Source organism: Polypterus senegalus, chromosome 13 (genome assembly GCF_016835505.1).
Source record: "Polypterus senegalus isolate Bchr_013 chromosome 13, ASM1683550v1, whole genome shotgun sequence".
NCBI lineage: Eukaryota > Metazoa > Chordata > Cladistia > Polypteriformes > Polypteridae > Polypterus > Polypterus senegalus.
Genome location: NC_053166.1, coordinates 143,081,782 through 143,109,100, shown reverse-complemented (window position 1 = coordinate 143,109,100; position 27,319 = coordinate 143,081,782). Strand labels below are relative to the sequence as shown.

The window sequence follows — 27,319 nt, the reverse complement described above, 5'->3', positions numbered from 1 at the left end:
TAATTTGCTTTTCAGCAATCTACCAGCCACACTTTGACCCTGTATGACGTGCAGTGTCACTCTTAAGGACAGCTTCACAGTAGAGTTTCAAATCCGTACTCTATGATAAGTGGCTGTAAACTGTGATAAGACATAAAGCGGGGCCATTCAGAATAAATACGACATTATTTATAGGATATTTTGTTACGCTGTCTGACTGAGGTAGACGATTTTTTGGGGGGGCTTTTCGCAACACCCGCCCCTCCTCCTCTTTCTTCCCACTATCCGCAAGTGCCGATCATCACGAACTCCCTGAGCACCACTGCGCAAGCGTGGAACTGCAAAGCAGAGAGAGAGAGAGAGAGTGTAACAGGCGTTCGGAGCGAAAACAACAACAACAACAATACCGTCAAGGTCTGCGAGCGACTGGAATGAATGAGCGATTAGCGAGATCCGGACGATAGTCGCCCCCCGATCTCAGCCAGGATTTACACCTACGCTTGGTCTGTCAATGCGGTGGAGCCCATGAACCTGGCGAGTCAGAGTGGGGAGGCCGGCTCCAGCCAGCTCCTCTTCGCCAACTTCAACCAGGACAACACGTAAGTTGAAGACAACAACCGTTTTATTTTAGCACTAAGAGCGGAGCGAGCTTACCGGCCTAGTCAGGTTCCGTGGAACCGGCAGCCCCGCAGTACTCGCGGCCGCAGGCCACCGGCGCGTGGAGGGGCCTCGCAGAACGAGGCAGACGGCGCGCGTGCGCTTGCTTGGCGTTTCGGTAGCCAGCATCCGGGCTGGGCGAGTGTCTTGCTGCTTGTACGGTGAGAGTAAAAAGCACGGAGGTGTCAGCCTGGGAAGCCGAATACGTGCTAGTGCTGGCGGGTGATTTGACATTCCTTTATACGGACAGTCGTAATAATAATAATTTTTGTATTTGATGACGAAGCGAGCCTGACAGTCGTGGACATGTCGATGGAGCCTAACGCAGCGACATATCGTGCTGTTTTGATGGAGGCATTTGTTATTTTTATTAGTTTTTAATGCGACAGTGAAATATATGATTGATTAAATACCGAGTTAAGTTAGTTCGCTAAACCAAGCCCAGGCTTTCTCGAAGCCGTCCTAGCATGCGCAGCAGAATGCAGGCCCAAGCTGCCCATTCCACGGGCCTTCACTTGAACTTTAGGATGTGGCAGACTTTTAATTTTAGTGCAATATGCCTGGCTATATACGTTTACACCTTTTGTTTATACCGTACCACTATATATGGAGTCCACCTGCACTTTATACCTCTGAACTTTATTGGTGAGCAGAACAGGTGCTTGTGTTGCAGTAGAGAGAAGAACAGTTTTAAAATGAGACTCCCAATTATACTACTGTACACTAATTATGGCAGTATTTGTAGCCTTCACTGTGTCATTTAAGGCTTCAGGCTTAGTACTAAGCATTTTTATTGTGGACACTCACACCTCCAGGAAGAGGGGCGCTTTTATCTTACAGTTTAATAGCCCTAAAACACGTCCACACAAAACAGGTAGTGGAAGACAAAAACTCTTAGCTCATTAAATTCATTAGCTTGACTTTAATGCTGAGGCACCATCGAGAGAGTTCTGACCAGCTGCATCACCTTCTTATTTGGGAAGTGCAGCGTCTCTAACCGCAGGGTCCTACAATGGTTAGTGCACACAGAAGAAAAGATCATTGGGTCTTCTCAGTTCTCCATTTAAGCATTGTGAAGGATCCCTTCCATGATCTCTTTGTCCTACTTCCATCTGGCAAAAGGTTCTGCAACATCTGGACCAGCTCTGTCAGATTCTGCAACTCCTTGGATGTCTGGACTGTAAACTTTGTGCAGCCTCCCTGCCCTTAGATCCGCTCCTAGTGGTTTATTTATATGCAGTACAACTATTTTATCGGCTACTACTGTGGTTTATATTATTAGTTGTTTTTAGCAATTTACTTATTACTATCAATTCATCCATCCATCCATTTTCCAACCTGCTGAATCCGAACACAGGGTCACGGGGGTCTGCTGGAGCCAATCCCAGCCAACACAGGGCACAAGGCAGGAACCAATCCCAGGCAGGGTGCCAACCCACCGCAGGACACACACAAACACACCCACACACCAAGCACACACTAGGGCCAATTTAGAATCACCAGTCCACCTAAGTTACTATTTATTAATTTATAGTATCGTTCATCACTTGCTTTAAACTTGTCCTGTGTTTATGTATATGCTGCAGTGTGGTCCTAGAGAATGTTATTTCATTTCCCTGTATGCTACAATACTGTGTATAGATGATATGACAATAAAAGCCACTCAACATAGTTTAACTTCTTGTAACAAACAGTTGCAAAGGCAAGAGTCTCTGGTTCAGCAGAAAAAAAAGCAAAGTTTGTCTCGCCACTAGGGAAATGGATGGCTTGATGAGCTCCAACAAGTCAGTATATGGATGTTAAAACATTGTGAAAAATCAAACAGTTGCAACAGTGTGTGCCCCCTTTATCACCTTATTCAAGTATTTTACATTTTCCCATTAAACAATATTCCATATACTGTAGATCCTGTTTTCTTACTCTTTCACTCCATAAGTGGAAATTCTGTCAATTTCTATGCCTTTGGCTTTTTATTATTTGGGTGTTTACATTTCAAGTAGGCCTGGTTGTGCAGCTATACAGTGTTTCATATTAATAATACAGGTTTCTTTGAAAAGTGTATGTATAAAATATTGAAATGTACTACAAAATCAGTGTTGCATAACCAATTAAAACGGAATTATTGACTATATTTGCCTGCACGTTATAAGGCAAAGGTTCAGAATATCACTGTTTTTCTTGGTTTTTCCCCACATGTTTGGGATGTCATCAGGTGCCATATATAACATAGAACTTCTATGATAAGCATTGAAATAATTGAAGGTCTTGTTCTTTCATTTATCTCTGGTCTCCGATGTTCTTAGACACATTTTAAAACTTATGCAAGTCTACCCCTCGAAATGTGTCATATATGTGAATTCCTTCTTCTATCAATTTTTCATGTCAGTGCAAGATATTCAAGCTTCTCTTTCCTCCGTGCAAGCCCCAAATGTTCCATTTGACATTTCCTGGTTTGTAATGTCAGCTGTCTTGTTATTCCAGCTTTTCCCAACATTTATGTATTTTTTTTTATCGCTTAGTACGTTACCCAAATGAGCACTTAGAGAAAACAAGGAAATAAAAAAAAAACCTGGAATTGCTAATTTCAACATCTACTCTACCATCATTTAACTTCTCTGTTTGTTTCAGTGCCTGCCTAATCAACCCTTGGCTTACTTGCAGTCAATAATCAAAGCTTTCTTTGTACCTTCTTCAGCTTTTTATGTTTTTTTTTTTGTATCTGTTTTTAAGAGTTGTTACCCTTTATATTCTCTTCCTCCATGCAACACCATTTTACAATAAGATGTTAATATACTGTAGACTCAACCTGTTCAGCCATAAATGGGGAAATTGAGAGTTATTTGCCAGTTTACTGCTTGTGGATGATCCATAATTAGTATCTTAATTCTACAATCTATAATTAATATTGTGTGTGTGTATATGTGATATTTTCTGTATTGTTCCAAGGCTTTCTACTGTAAATAGTAAATTGAACCAGCAGCAAATAGTGTGTCCACTTAATCTACTGTTGGTGTAGCTATTTGGATATTTGAGTGCTGAACGTTTACTTTTGCTGTGTAAACTCCATCAACATACGTACTTTTCTGACTTTCCGATAATACAGTACTAAAGATGCTGCATAAAATTGTGGGATACATGCAGAAAATTGTGAAATTTGCATATGTGTATAATTCTAAAAACATACTTTTAATACCAAGTAAAACTTTCTCAAAAGTTGATTTTCTTCATTTTTAGGTCCTTGGCTGTTGGCACTAAGTCTGGCTATAAGTTTTTCTCTTTATCATCTGTGGATAAACTAGAACAGATCTATGAATGCCGTAAGTACTCACATGTTGCTTACTCAGCCCTCACTAGAAAAAAATGGAAAGAAAATGCTGGTGATGCTGTGATCAGTGCAGCACAGTAGTGCTATGTACAATTCATGTTTTGTTCATGTATGTTTGGGTTGCCTTTGGAATATTCTGGGGCTTCCTGCTACAGCCATAAGGTGTGCACGTGTGTTTTAGTGGTTACTTTGAATTGTCCTGGGATGGGCGATTGAGTGTGTGCGTTTATATACTTGAGTGTCCCTAGTGATGGCATGATGTATACTCCAGAGTGGGTTTTTGCTTTGCACTTAATATTTAACTCTTGGCTCGGTGCAGCCTTGAAAAAATATAAAAACAAAGTTTAGGAAGCTGTTTTCTCCCTGGCGAATGGTAAAGCACCATTAGCACTCACTGTACTTATCAGCCCCTCATACTGACAGATATTTACTATTTGTGTTGTACTCTGTGTATGTTTTTGCAGTTGTCTTTAATTTTTTTTTTTTGTGTGTGTGTGTGTGTGATTGTTTTTACTCGTCTGAGGGAAACAGGCAAGCCAGAATTTTATTGAGCTGAGTAATGCAAACTGGGATATTATGGTTAGCTTTAGGTTTGGACACAGCCAAGAGGACAGTAAAGTTGAATGTCATGCCAGGGAAAAGCTACATACTGGCAAGCCTATTTTTGTATTCAAAATTATTGCAAGATTCTAGTATGCTAGACGTATGACCACATGCACGTGAACTGATGCATATATTCAATAATAAGCAGCCCCCTTGCTTTTGTTTTTGTAGTCGGGTTATATTTTACTTTTTCAAAATTGAAAGATTCAGATTCTGACAGTTCTGTCTGTTCAATTGCTCAACTGTGTTTTTAACTTCTTAATAAGCAGCTGCTCAATGATGAACACACATACAGGTTAAAAGGGCACTGATTTGCTGATTAGCAGTGTTCTCCATTTTCATTGGACTCATGATGAATTTCCTTGTGGTTATTACAAAGTAATAGTAAAGAACTTGAAGAGGCAAGTGTTCTTAAGGTGAAGCAAAAAGAGTAGAAATGAAGGGACTCCTGTGCAGTGAAAATCATCTCGGCAGTAAGCGTCTTTCTGAATTTCAAGCAGAAGTAAAAGAACAAAAGGTAGAGCCAGCAATCTGAGTAAACAAGGAATTCAGTTAGCAAGACTGGCATTATATTAGGAAATTAGTTTGAACAATAGCCTTTAGCCACTGCTGCTTTCCTGGAACCATTAGTGCCCATTCTTGCACTACACCATTGTGGCCTGAAAACAATAATCATTTTATAACCCATGGCAATATTTTTGCCGTGTGCTGCTATACCTAATTTATTTATATACATTTCTGGAGTAGCATACCAGTACTAATACACATGTGAGAATGTTCAGTATCTGTAAAGTTAACATTTACAGTTTTAATAAATAACAACAACAACATTTATTTATATAGCACATTTTCATACAAACAGTAGCTCAAAGTGCTTTATATATTAAAGAATAGAAAAATGAAAGACACAATTATAAAACAAAATAAATCAACATTAACATCGAATAAGAGTAAGGTTCAATGGCCAGGGGGGACAGAAAAAATAAAATCTGTAGGGATTCCAGACCATGAGACCGCCCAGTCATGATTTAGCTTTACTGTAGGGTTACAGAAACAACTCAAATGATGAGCATGACTGAAGCAGGTCTGTTGTCATCTTACTGCTGTCTGCAGGGCCTGTTATTGACAGCAGCAGCTCATTTTATTCAGGTCAGAAGTTCTTAATGTGTGTTTGAGGAGTTGTTGCTTATTGTAATATTTATATTTTTCCTGAGCCTCTCTATAGAGTTTAAATTTCCTCTTGGGGACAAATAAAGTATTACCTATCTCTCAATTTGCAAGTTGTGTAAAGTTTGAACTGTTGATAGTCAGGTAATACATTGCAGTTGTTTTCTATGTTAATTTGAATGAGTAATAGTTTTCTGGTGTATACAGATGCATCTTTTTATGTCCTGTTATTTCCAATAAGCATTCTACTAATATATTTGCTGCCAGGCTTGTGGCATTGATCACATGGACACAAGAAATCTATGTCAGATGTCAGAGACAGGGTTTTACAGTAGTCACAATCAGTTACAAAGCACTTATTGCCCAAGTGCATTTTCAAAAGATCTGAAAGATGGAATTCACGTGGTGTGATTTATGGGATAAGAGGTAAATAATGGTCCAGTACTGTAAGCATTGAGAAAAGTGGTGTTTAGGTGTATATTGTAGCATAACATGTAGCACCACACATCTCTGCCAGATGGCATAAATGTCCCCTGGTGTGGTGCTATTATCACTCTGAATGACATTTTGCACATCTGTAATTTGTTTGACTGTGTTTCAAGATATTCTGTCATCTTCAAAGTAAGGTACGAAACAGTAGACATTCAGTCAGACCCTCTGGTGGCCTGAAACGTAACCAGTCATCTAGTGTTTTAAAAAGCCATGTCTATTCAGACATACAAGTCATACAAACACTGTGTTTAAAGTAAGCAAAATTATTACTTGAGTTTCTGAAATAACCATGTTATATTATGTTATGATGTTATATTCCCACTCTACCATTAAACATAGATGAGGGTATATATTTTTTATGTTTCCTCTTTTACATTTTTTTATGTATTGAATTTCGCAAAATTCTTATTAACATTTTGTTTAATGGTCATTTGTATGTTCCAGCTTTTAACATTTTTGTAGTGGTGAAATGTTATTAGATATGTTTATTTAATAGTGTGCCATTGTTCTCTGGTTTTAGATCTTACATACCAAATATAAAAATTACATTCATAATATTAACAGATTTCAGCGTATTAGTTGATGCTTAATTGTATTCTTAAATCTACAAGGTTCTTCATTCCTCGTAATATATAGAGTATTTAGCCTAACTTTAAATCTTTCAGTAGATATTATGAGGTGAATGGTTAACTATTTTCTCTCTTTGTCTTTCTCTCTTCCCCTAAAAAATGTTATTTATAGTGGACACCGAAGATGTATGCATTGTGGAAAGGCTGTTCTCCAGCAGTCTTGTTGCAATTGTTAGCCTTAAAGCTCCCCGGAAACTGAAAGTGTGTCACTTCAAAAAAGGGACTGAAATTTGCAACTACAGTTATTCCAATACTATCCTTGCTGTGAAGCTTAACAGACAAGTAAGATGTGGCATTTATCAAAGAAAAATCTTTTTTCTTTCTTTATTCCATTGTAACTTTCTTGGCTCGTGCTATTTATGTTGTATTACAAACACTGCTGGCCGTTAAAATTGCAACACTGGAAAAAATGCATAATGTTGGCCTGAAAGCTGCAGGATGGACAGGTCATGGTAGAGTGTGAAAATGATGTGTGTGAGTTACACTCCCTGCACTTTCCCACCGTGGGTATAAAAGGCACAAATGGAAATAAATTGAGTGACTTGCTGGCAGTTAGTGTACTGTTAGGCAACAAACATGCAGAGGAGGATGAGGTGAAGAGGATGTCGGCCATACAGGCAACTCTAGGCCTTTAAGTGAGGGAGAATTATGGGAACGTGGGAAGGCAGATTATCCTTTCTGAACATCAGTGTTGGTATTGGACAGAATGCAAGCACGGTGAGTACAGTATGGTGTCAGTGAGCAGAGAAGAGTCAGACTTACAGAAGTGAGAGCTCTGGAGCATTATAACTCACACACTAACAAGAAGACATATATTGTGCTCATGGAAGTCATGGAGTGAACAGCCACATCCAGACCCTAGTCCAACAGTTGAGGTTTGTTACATGCCAGCTGGTATCTGCATGCATTGTGTGACATCGTTTGCAAAAGCGTGGCCTTTTCACTTCCCACCAATTGCTTCTGATACAGTTGACCACATACATCTGTGACTGCAGTAATACCAAGACTGCTTTCAGTGACGAGATAACTGGCATCATGTGGTGTTTTCGGAGAGTCCCTCTTCAGTTTATTGCATCATAATGAATGGATTTGTGTATGGAGGCATCACAGCAAGAGGATCCTGAAAGCATGAATTTTTAAGCACCATACGGTCCCTGGTGTTATGGTGTGAGGTGTCATGGGTTCCACTCCTGTTTCTACCTCATTCGTATTTCTGGTACTTTAATCAGCTAGTGATGCATCAAAAAGGTGTTGGGAAGCTGAGGTGGTACCCTGTTTGCAGAGATTCCCTAGTGCCATATTCCAACTGGAAAATACTCTGCCACATGTGGCATGAAACATTCTACATCTTCTGGATTACCAGCATTTGCCAATGCTGCAATAACCCACACATTCACTCGGTTGTTCTCCCGTTGAGCACATCTGGGACATGGTTAGGTGATGACTGGCATGCCAGAAAGCACTAGCAGTTACCACAGATGAACTTTGGGTATGTACACTATAGAGGCAGCATGACATGCTATTCCACAAACACACAACCAGTGTCTCTTGTTGTCAATGTCAGACTGTGTATAAGCAGTGAATACATCAAATATTGATTATTGCTAGATATACATGCATGACCAATTTGTACTTCTCATCATGTATCATAAGTAGTCTTCCATATGTAAATATTGCTTTGATACCTCATGTTTTCCTTGATGTTACAGTTTTAATAGCTAGCAGTGTATAATTAATTTTTAGTGCCTTTGTGACATATGGTGGATATATTCATTTTTCTCATTTATGCCACTACATGTGTATATATTTAAAAAAAAAAAAAACAACACATTTTTAGTGTTCTGTATTTTTTTTTCTTTCTTCACAAAGAGGTTAATAGTATGCCTGGAAGAATCGCTGTACATCCACAACATTCGGGACATGAAAGTTCTACACACTATTCGTGAGACCCCTCCAAATCCCTCAGGTAAGTGTTTGTTCTTACCTGGGCCACTGCTTATGTATGCAGACTTCAATTTTTTAAAAGTGAAAGAGTAATGGTTACCTCTGCTACATTGCAGCATTAGGAGACAGTTTGAATCCCTGCCTGAACATGTATGAAGCTTTCACATTCGTTCAGTGTTTTTGTGGGTTTCTTTCCTGCTTCTTCAGTTTTCTTTCTACATCCTAAAACACACCGGCATTACTGTAACTTTACTTATAATTTTTTTTTTAATACTATTAAGAGAAGATGGTGGTGTTGTGGTGCTTTTTTACAAATTCAAACTGTATTACTTACATCATCCTGAACTAGTAAATAAATTATAACTTACTGAAAATGTGTTCACTTAATTTTCTTCAGGTCTATGTTCTTTATCAATTAACAATGATAACTGTTACTTGGCATACCCTGGGAGTGCAACAATAGGAGAGGTGCAGGTCTTTGATACAATCAATTTGGTAAGACTGTATTTTGTATGATAAGATGACTTTCATATTCATCTGACTGTATTACTTATATACTGTTAAACCATTTATGTTGCAGAATATTCTCAAAATGTACAGTATTTTGCAATGATCGTGAATGTAAGAATACAATTGAAATTTACTGATCACACACCAGTTGTAAATGTGTTTTTGGATTAAAGAGATTACTCTGCTACTGCAGTTTTACCCTTATACGTTTTTCAGTATATCGGCTCAAAACATTTATTAATGTTTAAGTGCAAATGAATATTTTTTAGCATTTTGCAAAATCGAATCGTGTCAGATTTCTCTAATTTTGCTTTACTTAATTTATTTGAAAATAAGTATATTCTGATCTTGAAAAGACATTCTAAAAGTAGATAGAATGTTATTCATCCCTGATTGGGAATTTATAGAGTCCAGCCTCAGCATATAATGTTACATGAGGGTGAAGAAGGGCACAATGGTTGGGCGTATTATACAGTCCAGTGGCTGTCTCCTAGCACCTCTGGTTAAAGATGTTTTAGGACTTTTTTTATGAAGAGGATAGGCAGCAGTAGCCTTGATTGCCTCCAATTGCCCTGTGAGGTATATTATTGGTCAAAAGTTTTTGAACATGTCACTTTTTTCAGTTTTTATGGAAATGTATGCAGTTTAATGTCTTAATGTTTCATGAAATCAGGGCATAGAACAAATAAACAATAGCAAATAAAAAAATAAGTCAAGGAATCATTAAGTGTACAAAATTTTATTCAAATGTTTGATTAATCATGGTAGCCACATTTAACTGATGTAACAGGCAAACTGTGGTAACCCTTTTGGTTCAGAATGCCAGTCAGTCTGTGCAAGTCACCAAAATCTTCCTCTAGCAAAAGAACCCCAAACCCTCACACTTGTTCTTCCATGTTTGACAGTTGGTGTCGCACACTGAGGAGCCATCCTTTCACTAACTCCATGACATACAAACACCCTGCGTGATGAGCTGAAGATTTCAGCTTTTGATTCATTGATCTCTTAAGACTTTCTTCCAGTCTGCAGTAGTACACAGCTGCTATTTCAAGTCCCTATTTTGTTCTTTAAGGAAAAGCTTTCTTGCTGCCATTTGCCCTGTCAGACCTGTGGCACAAAGTCTCCTCTTCACAGTAGAAACTGAGACTTGCTTTTTTGACCACTCTTGTTGAAGTTGGTGATCCTCAGTAACTTGTCTTCTGATTGGTCTGTGACTTTGGCTCTGCTAGATCTCTTCCTATCAGAGTTTCTTCTTTTCCAGTTACCTTTGGATTATGTAGGACACCAGTGTAAGGAAAACAATGCTCTGTCTCAGTGCATTTGTAAATTGCCATTATGTGGAATATTGTCCAAGTGGTACTTCAAAGGGTGTAGTAACACAGACTGTTCTAACTCTGCTTTAAGACAGAAGTTGAGACACCTGTGCAAATTATTTGCTTCAACTTGCAAGGCTTACTTAACTTTTAATTTCTGAAAAATATCTGTAGGTTGTAACCTATTAGTTGTTCCCTGAAGAAGACCCATTTGTAATATTGTGAAATTTCCTTTTTCAGTTTTAGCTAACATAAACTTCAAATATAAACCTATGTCAGTTTACTGCCTGTCTTTTTACCATTTTAGGTCATTCATTGCATTTCAGCTGAAAAAACTGAGGTGTCCTAAACCTTTTGACTGTTAGTGTAATATAATGTAACGTAATCTTCTTAGGAGTAACCAAATACATTACATAAAAACAAGACTCTCTGTGTTTGAACATTTAGACAAAGGTACTGGCGCACAGATATTATAGCAGCTTTTCTACTAAAAGTCTGGATAATGGATTTGCATGCATACTGTACATTATGGCTAAATGCAGTTCTTTTTTTCTCTTATATATACCTTATTAATTCATCACTTACTTTAAAATGAAGTTTAGTTTTCATTGTTTATATAAACAACAAGTGTGTGACAGGATTTTGCTATGAATTTGTTTTTTTTTTTACAATTATGGTAAGGACTTGGCAGTAAGCAAACATTTTTTCCCAGTAAGTTGTACTTAAAATGTAAATCTTTATTTTGGAAAAATAGTTTAAAGAATTAGTTACTGGATATTAAAACTTGATATTAAAATATTTTGATCATAATTGTTTTGCCTGCATGTTTTGGGTTACATTTTTTGTGTATGTCTTTGCTTTCAGCGAGCTGCTAATATGATCCCAGCTCATGATAGCCCTCTTGCAGCACTAGCATTTGATGGAAGTGGGACCAAACTAGCTACAGCTTCTGAAAAGGTATGTGTGTATGTTTAATTTAGAATCTTTTGGAAGCGTAATTTCTAATGTAAAAAATTATTACCCCAGTATTTTTGTTAAAAAAAACCAACAAACATTTGCTTCTGTCATAAAATGATTTGACTTTAGTTTTCAAAGAAATAATACTGATTCTCAGACTATCCTGCCAAATTTGTTTGTGAGGAATCATGGATTGCAGTCAAGTTAAATACTATATTATTCATATCATATATACAGTGGATTCAGAAAGTATTCAGACCCCTTTACGTTCTACACACTTTTTATTGTGCTATAGGGAGGTGACCAAGAACCCAGTGATCACTCTGCTGAGATGGGAGAACCTGTCAGAAAGACAGAACTCCAGCAATTAGGTGCATCTGATAGATTGGCTAGATGTAAACCGCTCTCAAATAAAGGCATATGACAGCCTGCTTGGAGTTTGCCAGACAACATTTAAAGCACTTCAAGAGCATCAGGAAAGGAACCTCTGGTCCATTGAGAGAAAAACTGGACTCTTTGAGTAGAGCTGTCACAGTGAAGCATGGTAGTAGAAACATTGTGATACGGGGGTGCTTTTAAACAGCAGAAAAAGGGAGATTGCTCAGAATTGAGGGAAGGATGAATGCAGTCAAATACAGAGAGGACCTTGAAGAAAAACCTGCTACAGAGTGCATGTCACCTCAGACTGGGACAATTATGTTATAAACTTAATTTTAAATTAATCCATTTAAATTTTTTGCCCATCAATCTATATACTCAACCCAAAATGACAAAGTGAAAACATGTTTTCAAAAAGGTTGACAAATTTAGTAGAAATCAAAAACTGATATCTGTAATTCATGTAAGCATTAAGACTCTTAATTCAGTACTTTGTAGAAGCCCATTTGGCAGTAATTACAGATCTGAGTCCTCTTGGACAAGTTTGTACAAGCTTTGCACACCTGGATTTGGACAGTTTATGCGATTTTACCTGGCAGATCCTTTCACGCTCTGCTAGACTGAAAAGAAAGTATCTGTAAGCTGCCATCATTCCGGTCCCTCCACACATTTTCTGTAGGGTTTAAGTCCGAGCTTTGACTAGGTCACTTATAGACAGACAGTCAAACATATTTCTCAAAGCCACTCCAGCATTGTCTTGGCTGTATTACTCAGGTATGCTGAAAGTAAAAGGGTCTGAATACTTTCTGAATTCACTGTATCTATTTATAATGTATAGTGGAACATATTATATAAAAACCAAAGTAACAAATGAATCAATCACATTTGTTGGCTTGCTAATATCTGTTTATTCCAGATCCTATTATTGGTTATCCCAGTATCTCATCCATACAGTCTTTAAAAGACACAAACTTCTCCACTTAACTAAATGACTGTTTTCTGGTTTCTACCATGAGTACACTTCATTTCTATTTACACTTATGTCTTTAGTGCTTTTCCTTATATCTGACAGAGATTATTTGCATTAGGTGCCCATTTAGTCATCATTGCTCAAGAATAAATTTTTAATTTACTTTAGCTTGACAAAGCCTGGCCTGCAGGTTTAATTCTGGGAGGCATTATTTGCTGTATTTTTTGTAGCATTGGGATCTAAATTGTATTCTAGCTATTGCAGATGTGGACCCTCATATGAGTATTTAGTAGAACTGGGAACAGCCCCATATTTATTTTTGGCGGATTTCATGATATAGTATAGCAAGTTGTTCTTTTAGTTGATATATATTTGCTTATATAATTTATGCCAGTGTAGCCGTCTCTAATGTCTTAAATGTTGTAACAATACATTTTGGGTATGTGTGGTTTTTTTTTTTTTCCTTTCTTTAGGGGACTGTAATCAGAGTTTTCTCAATTCCAGAAGGGCAGAAGTTGTTTGAGTTCAGACGAGGTGTAAAAAGGTAAAAAGTAAAATTTTTTTTTTTTGCACGTAGTTTTGGTATAAGTCCATTTCATCCAGCTCAATATGGTGAGAGGCGTTTGTGAAGGGAGTAAAAACAGAAGCAGAAAAGAGTGCTATCAATTATATAGACCATGTATTAAAAAATGAATTGATCAATTTTATAAAACTTTTGGAATTGACAGTAATACGAATTTACCTATATATATATATATATATATATATATATATATATATATATATATATATATATAGCAAATGTATACTTGTAGAATTTTTTTTCTTAATGCTTACAATTAAATATGGCAGTACCTCTTTCATTAACATACAAACTGAGGTATACAAGTGAGAGCTAAAGCAACATGTTACACAGTATGTCTTAAAGAATGTTACTCTTATATAAACAAGGTAAATCCCTTATTAATTCAAGTATACACAATTTAGTTTATGCTATACTGTATATTAACAGTAGAATCCCTGAAGCCTACGAAAAAAATCATAATTACGGGCCACCTTAAATTCCTTTGCACTTCTCCCTTAGCTTCTTTTATTTTGTAAATGTGTCAAGCAGCCAATAATTACCCTATACAAGTCCAGGCACCTCACACCCAGATAAACAAGACTTGAGCTGGGAGAACTTTTTGCCCGAGTTGAGCTGTGGCAGTGGAGGGATGGGATAGGAGGCTGCTTGTGCTGATTGACACATTTACAAAACAAAAGAAGCTAAAGGAGAGGTGCGATGGAATTTAAGGTGCCCTGTTATGGTTTTGCTTGTAGGTTTCAGGGATTCTAGTGTTGAACATTTTGCCAATAGAGGTAAAACTTAAAATGATAAACTAAAAAAAATGTATAATTAAGAGGAGGCTATTTGGCCATCAAACTTGTTTTGTTGACCAGTAGCTAAGCTGTTGCCTTCTCTTTTTCAAGGACTTACTAAAGCAGTCGTAGTTACTCGTAAGTACATGACATGGAAGTTAATTCCTTCTTTTGTTGGGTGCTTGATTTTTATAGAAAATCTATATCCCATCAGTGTTTAATTCTTTGAATGTTTTTTTTTTTTTGTTCTTTTCATCGCCAAGCAATATTTTATTTAACCCTTAAACTGTCAGAACTGGCTGTAGTTAGTTCCTAATGCAATTTGTTGGCATGCTGGAGTAGAGTATATTCAGCGACATACATTCATTGAACACCGCACCCGGCTATAGTCAGTTCTCAGTGCAATTTGCTAGCGGAGTATATTCGGCATCGTACATTCGTTGAATGCCGCAACCGGCTATATTTGGTTCCCAGTGCAATTTTGACAGCACACCGGAGCTGATCAGTCAGTGCTGTACATTCATTGAGAAGCCAGCTCACAACCACCGCCGCCCCCTGCAGCACTAGACTAGCCTGCAAGCATCAGAGTTGGCCTCTGTGTGTTTGCGTGCAGCCAGTTCAAGCGAAGCTGGCTCAGTGATTTCCAGAATTTCATTCTTGGCGTCAGTTGCACCTTGTACATATAATGATAGATTATTGCAGTAGTTTTTTGATTTATTAGGTTTTACAGTTCATTGGCAGTGTGTTAAATGATCAGTGTTGCAATAATTGTGATGCTCTTTGCATGAAAAAAAAATCTATTCCATTAAAATTTCACTTTTTCTTGGTGAATCATGACATTTCCTTAAAAAGTGCAGCAAAAAAGTATTTGCTGTCTATGGGTGCATTAACCCCCAAGTATGTGGCAGTTTAAGAATGTACATTTAGTAGAAAGTTACAAATTTGTTCTTGAACTTGAAAATAAGCAATTGCCATATTTTAAAGAGAGCCAATATAAATTAAAAATGAAAAAAAATTCTAATGCTTAATACATAATAACATTATAGTTTATGCCTTCATTTGTACAGTATTTGTTGCATATCCTGTAAGTTGCAAATGGGGTGCCTTAACTTCTTTTCAGTAATGTTGCAGTTAAAAGTAGAAAAAATAGTTGCAATGCTCTGTATACCGTAAGTATAAAATTAAATCACACTCTTACAAGCAGCATACACTTGAAGCCCTTTTTTTGTCTGAAAGAGGAGTCATATCGGCAGTAATAAGTGAAAACTGCTGTGACATGGTGGCTCTCCTTTGATCTGAACAACATTTGGGAGAGCTTCCAGGCACATTGACACACCTATGACAGGTGCTAGAAATGAGCTGAATGGCAACAGCTGACCTATTGGTTGGTTGGTTGGTTGGTCACAACGACATATTAGGCAGCTAAGATAAAGAAAAACAAGCCTGTTTCACCTGAATACTTAAGAAAAGGCTATGTGATAGGATGCCTGTGTGTACTGTGCTCATTATCTTCATCTTTAAATTGAGGTTCAGAGGCTCTCTAGGCAAATCCTGAGATAACCCAAACTCCAAGTGAAAACAGTCTATGTTAAGACTTGCATCCTTTCTTTTTGATTTTGCAGGTGTGTGAGCATTTGCTCTCTTGCATTTAGTGTAGAAGGATTGTTTCTGTCTGCTTCCAGCAACACTGAAACTGTTCATATATTTAAGCTGGAGACACAAAAGGAAAAGTAAGTTTTGATAATGTTTAGTTTAATATGTATATTCAATGGAGCTTGCCTTGCAGTTTTGATTCTAATTTTGAAATAAACTCATTGTTGATTATTCTGAAACTCAGTGTACTAAGTGTGCTGAGGCTGAGGTAAAGATTTGAAGTCTTGATGATTCCCTTTAAAATAAGATTCTCTTTCAGTCTTTTACTTTGTTCTTTATGCAGGCCTCAAGAGGAGCCAACAACTTGGACTGGTTATTTTGGGAAGGTACTGATGGCTTCCACAAGTTACTTGCCAGCCCAGGTCACAGAGATGTTCAATCAGGGTAGGGCCTTTGCAACTGTAAGACTTCCCTTCTCTGGGCACAAGAATATCTGTGCACTAGCTACGTAAGTAAAGAAAGCAGCCTGTGTTCTTTTGTAGAGTTTCAGTAACTAGTGCAAAGCCAAGGTTTTCCAGTGTCCTGTGGTAGAGTTTTATCTAGGCTAAATAGTATGGCACTATTGAATAAGTTGGTTATGATGGTACTGTACTGTGTAGCAATGGACTACTGTCCTAAACGATTAGCAGTATGGAGTAGTACTTTACAGAGAATATTTAAAGCAAGTTGTCCAGAAATGTGAACTTCTACAAAATAGCATGCACCCGTTTGGACAGTGTAAATGGTGCTAAATTGATCAGTGTGCCTAAAATGGTTTGAGGTGAAAAGATCTTTCAGTGGGGAAACCTTGCAAGCATAATTGACAAAATTTCAAATTTAATCCAAGATTAAATGTTATCACATTAAGTGTTACAAACATCTGTATTTATTCTGTAATGAGATCTTCCTCCACTCTCCATAAAGGTAACAGTTTTCCAGGCATAATGTTGCATACTTGTGGCATTACTTTATACTATGTAAAACTAATTAATTTATATAAAAGTAATAATAATAATAATTAAACCTGACCTGTCTTCTACTCCAAGTATTAATCATCTAAATCAAAATCTAGTTTGAGGTCCTAATGAAGAAGATCAGCTTCAAACTGTGAATTAAAAAATCCTTATCTTGTTTCCTGCTGATAAGTGAACATATGCTTAGTTAGTGCATCTGCCTCATATTACTTCCTGTCTCATGCAGAGTGAAAACTATCCCTTTTTAACACTAAATAATTTTTCTTTATTTAAAACTCTGACGTCGTGAAGTCTTTTTGACTATAACTTCTGGCTAGTTTACATAAGCATAAAATTAATAAATGTTATGGAAGTTTTCTTTTGTCATTCAAATGAGCAATGATGCAGTGAAAGCAAGGAGACCACAAAAGTGCAATATAAAATGAAAGTAACAATCTTTATGCCTTTCTGGGCCTACTTATACTGGTGTAAACCTCCTGTTTATACATGACACGCCTGTGTCACTGCAGGATTCCTCTAGTGTGTGTGTGACATAAATTTCATCATCAGTCCTGGTGCACGGACCTTTGCATTGATCACCACAAGCCTCTAGAAATTTGAAACTGCGTGATCCTGTGTGCATCGACCGCATGTGAGCTGGATAAGAAAACATGTACTTATTGGAGGAATAGTTGTATAAAGTGTTGCTACCTGCTCACCTACACAATCCAACACTAAAAGTTCACAATGATAGTCAAATGTCCACAAATTAATGGGGAGAAATCACCCAGACCCTGGGCATAAAGGAAAGTTTGTGCAGGTAGAAATATAAATATCTGTGTAAAGGCAAAGAAATAATGTCAGGGGATTCTTCTACCACGCAGTACAGTGTGATTAACACTTGAACAAAATACAGATCATGGTGCACATCCTCTGTGTGCGACTTCATGTGCCGCTGCCTATGCCTGAGTCAAAGTGGAAGGAAATGGGCTAAACTAAACACGATGGCAACTGTTATCTTTTTCAAATTCCTTTTATTTGAAGATTGGAAGTCTGCTGTACTGCTGGTAATAAATGAATTCAGGAACTGTGTGGAGCATTGTATCTCTGATTTTGATAATGCAGGTTTAAACTAATCTTATGTGAAATTATTTTATCAATGCTACATTCAGATTATTATGAAAATGTATTAAATTTAACTAAAACAGACATTTAGATAACATTCAATATATTTAATGTATTTTTGCAGAATTCAGAAAATTCCTCGTCTGTTGGTGGCAGCTGCTGATGGTTACCTGTATATGTACAATTTGGACCCACAAGAAGGGGGAGAGTGTACGTTAATGAAGCAGCACAAGTAAGAGCCTGTCACTGGTCCCATGATTGTTCTTTGTGACCTGCGTGTTCTGCTTTTAATTTAACTGCCAGTTATCCATGATCATTTTCTGTTTTATGTCTCCTACTGAATTGTTCTACATAGATTCCCATAATTTAAGTGAGGTTTAAAATTTTTTTACAATATGTTTTGGGTTGCTGAAACACTACATAATGTTAGTGGCTTCCAAAATGTTTCACATCAGCCAGACTTTATTTGGCATGTATAAATGTAGTAATTTCAAAGGACCTGTGGAATTTCAAACTTATCTCTTGTATTACAAAAATAGAGAACACAGATAAAGTGTTGGCACCAGTTGGTAAACCGCATTTAATTGGCACCAGTCGGTGAACCCCATTTAATTGGAAAGATCTTAAAGATAAAATGGTTTGAACAATAATTTAGCCAGTGCTGCATTGTGTACCTATTCAGACATGAATACTTCGATTGACTGCTGACTTACAGTGATTCTGGTCTTTATACTGCCTGGGACCAGAGAGGCTGGGATGTGATGTTAATGTTCCTTAAGTCCCTTTTCCTCCAATCTTGTGGTGAAAGAGGGAAAGGTGTACATTACAGTGCCAACTTGCTACTCGGGGTGGCATTACCATTGATATATAAGCCCTGAAGATGCCCCCTACTCACACTTGTGTGACATTTAATATATTGAAATAAATTCAGTTATTGAATTTTTAAAAAAATGTGTCACAAACGTACTTGTTTATGAATTGAAAACAATACCAATGTGAATATCTTGTAAATAGTATTTATTGGTATTTGTTTTATCTGGTGTAGATTTCTTACATATTCTCATTTTTCATATTTGGAAATTGAAAAATGCAATATTCAGTTAAGTGATCCAATACCTGTGAAATCACTATGGGATTTTCTTTCTTTAGAGTTTGGTTTACCCAGTTCATAACGTACTGTTTCAACCATTTAAAAAGATTTCTATAGCTTATCGGTTTAGAGCTTTTTATTAGAAGTAATGTGGATACTTTCATCTTTGAATCCTATTTATTGAACCTTCGTGGCTTTTGGTCTCTAATCACAGGTTAGATGGCAGTGTGGAGCCAGCCAATGAAATTCTTGAGCCAACGATGCATGACCGCCCACTTGTTGCACAAACATATACATCAAATTCTTCAAAAGGTACCGTTTCACTTTGTTGGACTTGTGTCATTACTTATCAGAAAATGCTACATTTGCTTATTTAGCAGATACTTTCCTCCAAAAGAATTTACTTAGTTACTCTGCATAATTTGTGCTTCTGATAGTCACTGGTTATTACTTGTGCTGTCACTTTCACATTGATAATAGCAAACATATGATACGTTATCATATTTTTTTATTGTTCCATAAAAATTGAGGTCCTGCATAAACTGCTGCTAGAAGTACTTCTATTTTTGAGTTAATATAAATAATTTAGATAAAAATGCTATCAGATATTAAGTAGTCCGCTAAATCTTTACTAATGCAACTGAACTGAATGTATATATGGACTGATATATAAGTAATTACTTATTGTAAATAAGTACAACAGTTATATAATGAGCTTTAAAGTTTTCAAGTTTTTGAAAAATAACTTTTGGAAGTCTTCGCCCTATTCCCAACCAGATTGTTTCAAGAGCTAGTGAAATACTGTAAAGTCTCTTTTTCACTATCGCCACAATAATGACAAGAATAAGGAATTCGCTGGTTAGCCAGGTTTTTATCTATTAGAAACAGTATCTAATGAGGCATTATCTGGACTTTAAAAAACAACATATCAAATATACGCTACCTGTCAAAAGTTTTAATCGGTTGAAGTGCAAGGAATGACATAAAATGGTGAAAAAGTTAGCAATAAACCACCAGAGGTTTAAATTTAAAGCAAGAACTGAAACAAAAAAAAAATCAGAATATTACAAATGGGCCTTCTTCAGGGAACAAATAATAGGTTACAACCTAGAGATGTTCTGCAGCAATTAAGGTCAATTAAACCTTGCAAGTTGAAGCAAACAATTTGTATAGGTGTCTCAACTTCTGTTGATTACTTAAAAACCCTCTGCCTGTCTTACAGCAGAGTTGGAACAGATTGTGTTACTACACCCTCTGAAGTACTACTTGGACAATATTCCAGTGACAATGTCAAAAAAAATGGCAATTAACAAATGAAATAAGACAGCGCATTATTACCCTTAGGAGTGTAGGTCTTTCATTTAGAGAAATTACAGGAAAAAAAATTAAAGTTTCAGTGAGTACAGTGGTGTCCTACACAATCCAAAGACTATTGGAAACTGAAAGAAACTTGACAGGATAGGTGGCAGTAAGAAAGGCATTCCTTAAAGGAAAAACTAAAAAAGTGGGGCTTGCCTGGACCATGAGATAGCAGCTGTGGACTACTGTAGACTGGAAGCAAATCTTATGGATTGATGAGTCAAAATTTGAACTCTTCGGTTTATCATGCAGGGTGTTTGTACTCCAAGTTGGTGAAAGGATGGTTCTTTAGTATGTGACACCAACTGTCAAATATGGCTGATGAAGTGTGATGGTCTGGTGTTCTTTTGCTGGAGACTTGCACAGAGTGACTGTCATTCTGAATCAAAAGAGTTGCCACAGCATTTTGCAGCACAGCGCAATAACTTCTGGTCTGCGTCTAGCAGCCCAGGGGTTCATCTTACAGCAAGACAATGGCCCAAAACAAACCTCCAGGCTATGTCAGAACTATGCTGAAAGAAAAGAACAAGGAGGACTGGCCAGCACAGCCTGTAGACTTAAACCCCGTTAGTTTGAGATGAACTGGACAGAAGTGTGAAAGGAAAGCAACCTGCAAGTGCAACACAAGTGTGGGAAGATTTTTCTGATGAATATTTGATTTCCCTTATAGAAAGAATGCCACTGATGTGTTTGGCTGTTATATCAGAAGAATTTGGATACTTTGATAAATCAAAAAATTTTGTCCCATTTAATGATTGCTTGACTTTTTTTGTCATTGTTTATTTTATGTATGGCTTGATTTCATAATATATTAAAACATGAAACTGTGTGCAGTTCCATAAAAACTGAAACAACGGAGTTTTTCCAAAACATTTGACCAGTAGTGTAGTATATGTGGCAGAAAGAAATAGGAAACCCTGACATATTCCTGGACCGAGGTGTATGAGCTAAGGGAACACAATGGAAGAGATGGATCTTTTAGTCCCAACCAAACAGATTTAGATTCAATGTGAAAAGATGAATATGAAGCAAAAGTACAGTTAGATTTTATTTCTGAAAACTACTGTTCATAAATTGTGCATTTTACAAGAGTAGTATTTTTTGTGTTCCAGTTATCCTGGGCGCTAGTTGAGAACAACACATCTGCCAGTAATGGCTTAAAACTGCAATTTTTGGCAAATTTTACCTTTACATGACTTATGTATGTAGTCTACTACTGGACAGACTGAAGCTTATTTTGTACGCCATGTTTTTCAGGTCTAGGAGATGGCCACTATTTCCACAGTCAAACAGCTTTCTTAATTTGCGTGAAAAATAAAGGTGTTAAAAAAATAAAATACAATGGTAGGTTAGCTTCAAATTCAGAAGACCTGCCACAAATAGTCATTTTACTAATTATAAAATAAATAATCCTGTTCTCGTTTTTTAGGTACCACTGCACTGCTCATTTTTAACCAGTTGCAAACACACTATATCTTATATTGGAGATTCTAGTTTGCTCTTACTATTATGTATAAAAATCAGAGACTATTGCTTTTGGATTCATATGAATAATAGATAGATAGATACTTTATTAATCCCAAGGGGAAATAATACAAGGATTCATAGGCTAGTTTGTATTTTATTATTTAAAACCGAATCTTGTTTATATGAAGGTTTACTCCCTTTTTCATGTTGAAATGTATGTGTTATCAAGTTTCCTTTCAAATAATAATCAGACTTTTCAGCCCAATAATATGGAAAAACAACTGCTTGTCTTTATTGGGCCTTTTTGTATTTTTTTTGCAGTAGTTCCACACACATACATGTCGTCCTTTGTATTGTGGACTTTATTTATTTTCACCTTTACAATCAGTCTTTCTAAACCAACTTAAAAAAATAGACAAATGTTTTGGTTTAACTTCCCAAGCTGTGATTGAGCTTTATGCAGATTCTTTACATTGTCTCACTGATCAGAGTTCTCTTTAAATGCCATGTTTTGATACAGACATGCCCATGTTTAACAAGACGTGTCCATTTTTTTAAACGTAGTATGCCTATAATAATCTGTAGATATGGTGTCTAGTCCTGTATTCTATACATACCTCACTGTCAGTTGTGTTTTGTTTATAGGATATTCAGAGGATCAAGGAGCAGTTGGTGGGGCTGGTATGGAAGATGACATGAGTGCCCTGAGGCTAGATGACGAAAATGAACATCCTCCAATGATTCTTCAGACTGAATGACTTTGGAGATGCATACATTTGATCTTTTGGAAGGAACAGAGAGCCACTGTGACATTTAGACTCTCTGTTGTGTGGTGCTGCTATAAACTTGTAAAGAAGTAAAAGAGATTAAAGTAGGGGAATTTTTAAACACAAAATCTAACTGTAGCATACTTTTGTATAGCTAAGTATCTGCTTTTTTTGTTTATTATTTTACATTTTCTCCGGTGACTTTTAAATCTTAAAGGTTCTGTGCTAGTGGCACATTTTTTCTGTTGCCAAACTAAAAAAAAAATGAAGCTGCCAGTTATGGCTGTTTGTTCTGTTTGGTTTTGATGCATGTTTGTGCCAATTAGCGTACAGACAGTGTCCTCATTTGCATTCACTTTCATCATTTTAAGGTGTGTGGTGAACATATCCACAGTGTTCACTCTGAAGTAATGAACTGATTTTGCATAACCGCTAAACCAAGTGAATGCAGTCAGTGAAGGAGTGCAAAACATTTTAAGGTATCTAAAGCTTGCAATGGCTTAAACGTGCCTGTGCTGTGAGGTCTAATCTTCACCCTTATAAAGGCCAAATTTACAGCCTTGCTTGTTCAGTAAATATTCTAGTGGTACTTATTACTAGAAAGAAATTTTGTGGTTTTAATTCATCTTGTGAGAAGAATCTATTTCCAGTACTCTGTATATGCAAACCTCTTTCTATTTTGTGACTTCTCTGCTTTATATGAACTCTGTGGGCAAAACCCCAAAGATTAGTCCGAAGTATAAGCAAAAATGTCTTTACAGAACCTCATTAATCAGGTCACTTTCACACCCTTCAGATGAATTTCGGCTAATAGCCCCCCTGCACACTCATCATGTTTAGCCGACATTTGTTCAGGCCTTGAGTAAAATCAAATGAGCAAGCCATGTTCAGAGAACCGCGCCAGTTTATTGGAAGTGAACATGTCAGTTAATAAATAAAACATTGGAACATTTTGAAATTCTTAATTTTTTATTTTCATATTTTATTTGTTTACATTTTAAACGATGACTTCTGTTTTAGTCCCCATCTAAATATGTAATGAAGGTCTTTTTTTGAGAGGGGGGGGCGTATTTTAGTAATATCTGGAACAGCAATATCAGGGTCTCTTTAAAAATAAATAAATAAACACCAGAATAATAATTTTCTCTGTCATCCTCTCGCTTGTAATGTGTGGAAACCTAGCTGACAGTTGATAATTGTACGGATATGGAATTGCAAATAGTGCACTTACAAACAGACTTCGCTTATTATACATGCTAAATGTTTTTGTAGTTTACATTCGTGTCTTTCACATGAAAATTTACTGACACCAACTTAACCATTATTTAAAGAAAGGGACAAATATCACCAGGGTTATTTTTTATTATACAATTTGATATTGTTTTTGCTAAAAATTATTTACTCATAATGTTATATATTTGTGTTACAAATGATGACAAATGACTGTGTTTTTCTAAAAAATACGGAAGCCAGTTTCGATCTAATTTTTTTACGCAGTGTACAGCTTAATTTAAATGTTCTGAACCCATTCTGAAGGCATGTGCTTAACTTTAACCATGAATGTGGACACTTTTTTGAAATACTGTCTAATGTGATGCTTGCATGTGCCTTTCTACTGGAAAGAGCCAGAGCTGCAGGCTATTGATATTACAGAAACCTTTGTGAATTTGTCCATGTACTATAAGTTTTGTGTGTTATATTTTAATATGCTTTTTACCTGTATATGGAGCATAGTGTCTATGCACATTGTACATACTTAACATGTACCTGATTGTTAAGTGAAGTGACACAGAGAGTTAACTTATGGAATTCACTGGGAAAACATTGATGTTAACAGGCTGCTGAAGGGTCTGTAGCTGTAGACTCCTGTTGGGCAAATATCAGTGTTTTATGTATTTTTGTTCTTTTCAAATCTGAGATACTTAACAGCATTTATTTGCTGATAATACACAAAATTTTACTTTTCATGTTTGTTGTGTGTATAAAATTATAAAAACAGATATTGCCACACTAAACATATCTCTGTAGGCATTGTGCAGCTGCAAAGTGAAAAAAAGTCTAGCTCTGTTTCCTCAATCTGTCTCCTTTTTCTGAAGCAGCTCCTTCCATTGGAAGATTGCAGAGAATTAAGTCACTGGGCAGCAGTCAGTGTGCAAGCACACACACACACACAGACAGACACACACACACACGGTGAAGGCCTCACAGGCTCCAAGCCAATGATGACTGGACTGGCATGGACATTGAAGCCAAGTCTCTAGAGCTTGAAGCAGATTTACTAAACACGGAGCCAACGGGGGATGTGTTAAATATCTGGGATCTTTATTAAATATATGGCCTCTTTCTGGATTAAATAGATGTTTATATTTGTTGAAAAAGTTTATTGTCAAATGTAAATTATCCCATAGATTATTAGGTGATCGTCATATAAATTTAGTCCCCATTTCTGATCCCTATATATAGACATAGACACGGTACAGTTTGTATCTTATTTAATGATGCACTACAGTCTAAATGATTAAATGGCCTACTCTGTTGCTCTTCTGCACTGATAAGTTTTATTGTTGGAATAGACTGCATTTATTTAAAGTGTGCATGGCATCTAGAGCAACATTTTATATGCTTCAAATGTTTTGTTCATTGAGACGCTGGTCATTTTTTAGACCACTAGGTGGCGGTGGTGTAGAAGACACAACTTGGTCACCAGAGCCTCTAAAATGAACTCACTTCAAGAAACTGCGTAACGGGAGGTTTTTTATTATTAAGGTAGTACTTTAAAGTACAGAATTTGAATTGTAATCTGAAAAATTGACATATTTCAACATTTTATTTGAGAATTTATAAGACCGTGCAATGTTAAATTATTTGAGTACTTTATTATATTTTAAAGTGTAATATGGTGGTTGTGTTTTAAATTTTATTATATGGTCCAGGAAACATTTCATAGAGAAACCTTGAAGGTTTTTATAGGATACCATCAAACCAAAGCACACATTTTCTATTCATTAACTTAATTTTATTAAGGATAGTATAGAAAGTTGTATACTTTTTCTGATTTTTTTTTTTTTTTGTGTGACATTGTTACAGGAAAAGTGCCCTTGAAACCAAGACATGTGCAGTAGTGTCACTGAACATGATAGGAGGTCCTATAATTGCATGCTGACTATGTATTGTATGTTTATGAGTATTTGTCCAATCCTCTTTTTTTATCTTAAAAAGCCCTCATAAACCAATTTAAATGCTTTCTCTTTCTGTAAAATGCAAAGTAACACTTATATTAAGCACTTGTATCCTTGCAAATCTTTTTAGTGTAAATATTTGGCAAACATTTTGCAGAAGTTTAACGACAATTTAACATTCTTTTCCATACAGATTAGCCTGGTGTATTGCCTTTTGCCCTTGCATGGATTCGAGTAAACCTTCTTTTCAATTCTTTTGATATCCTGCCACCGCACCACCCATTCATGAAACAAAGATAGTTTGGGGGTAATCAGGTAATTGTGCGGATACTGGGCAGAGTCTGACCTTTCTGGTGTCAGCTGCTTACAGCTATATGAAAGCAACATTTTCCTTGATCCTTTCTATAAATCTTATAATGTATAATAAAAATAATTACATTCCAAAGAATGCGACTGTTTAAAAATGTAACATTTACAGATGCTGTGATGTGTGTTAATAGGAGAGGCTGTTTGTGCTGTGAGAATGTGAGAATATGACCGAAAATAATAGTATGTGAATGGGGAAGGGAAAGGTGCATTGATATTTCATGTGTTTGCTGTATATAAGAGCCAAATATGTAGCAGATAACGTATGTTTATGTAATCTTCATTTATTCTTATTTACATAAGTCTATGAATAAAATTTGCTAAAGAGTTTATATTTGGTTTCTCCCTAGTTTGAGTTGTACTGTTAAGTGCAGTAGTATGCATTTTTTTTGACTGTTTTTAATTTGCTGCCAGAAGCATGTGGAAAATATAATGCATTTTAATACATTACACTTTGTGATTGGCTTTGCATAAACTTATTTGAAGTCTTGAGTATGTTATTACATTTAAAAATGTATGTGGAACTTGGCACAAACTGCAGTAATTTTGACCGGGGCAGAGTGGCTTTTTTAAACAACAAGAATCTTGGCTGTAGGCAATGTGGGCATCTCAGTGACAAGGCTCAGTCTAAACAGGTCTCATTCACGTGTTGCATAGACTGGACCCTTTAATACGATATTACACTGTAATGTTGCCAAGTCACACACCTCTGCTTTTCTTAGCTTGTTGTAAATCTCTGACTTCTTCATATTCCATTTGATTTTATCATAATTAATTTCTCTTCACGCAGCTTAAAGGAAGCTCTTTGGTCGACAAGCAATGCATTGCATCTTCGAGAGAAGAGAATGTAAGAACTCATCATAGCCGGCATCCTCAGTCAGGTGATATTGTGCAGTACAGTCTGCAGTGTCCTTAATTAGCTGTACATCACTAGAAGTGCAAAGTATACGTGTCTACTCGGCTCTGATCGCTAGCTTTAAAAGCTGTTTACGCCTCTTTGGTTTAGGTCATTTGAATTTTAGAAGTCTGCCTTTGCCATTTTGAAAGTTGGACAGTTCTGCTTTTCTCATTGATTATCGTGATAGAAAAGAGTAAAGA

The 27,319-nt window shown here is 36.5% G+C and overlaps 1 protein-coding gene across 1 annotated transcript; it reads left to right on the top strand.

The window, feature by feature from the left end:
• The first annotated feature begins 258 nt into the window (after positions 1 to 258).
• On the top strand, positions 259 to 26,671 carry wipi2 (WD repeat domain, phosphoinositide interacting 2). The gene is made up of 12 exons (XM_039776446.1): positions 259 to 578; positions 3,871 to 3,953; positions 6,965 to 7,134; positions 8,722 to 8,818; positions 9,194 to 9,291; positions 11,484 to 11,576; positions 13,398 to 13,468; positions 15,906 to 16,013; positions 16,220 to 16,384; positions 18,118 to 18,225; positions 19,298 to 19,395; positions 22,555 to 26,671. Exons 1-12 carry the CDS (start codon positions 505 to 507, stop codon positions 22,665 to 22,667), a joined length of 1,278 nt encoding a protein of 425 aa, XP_039632380.1. The 5' UTR covers positions 259 to 504; the 3' UTR covers positions 22,668 to 26,671.
• The last annotated feature ends 648 nt before the right edge of the window (positions 26,672 to 27,319 follow it).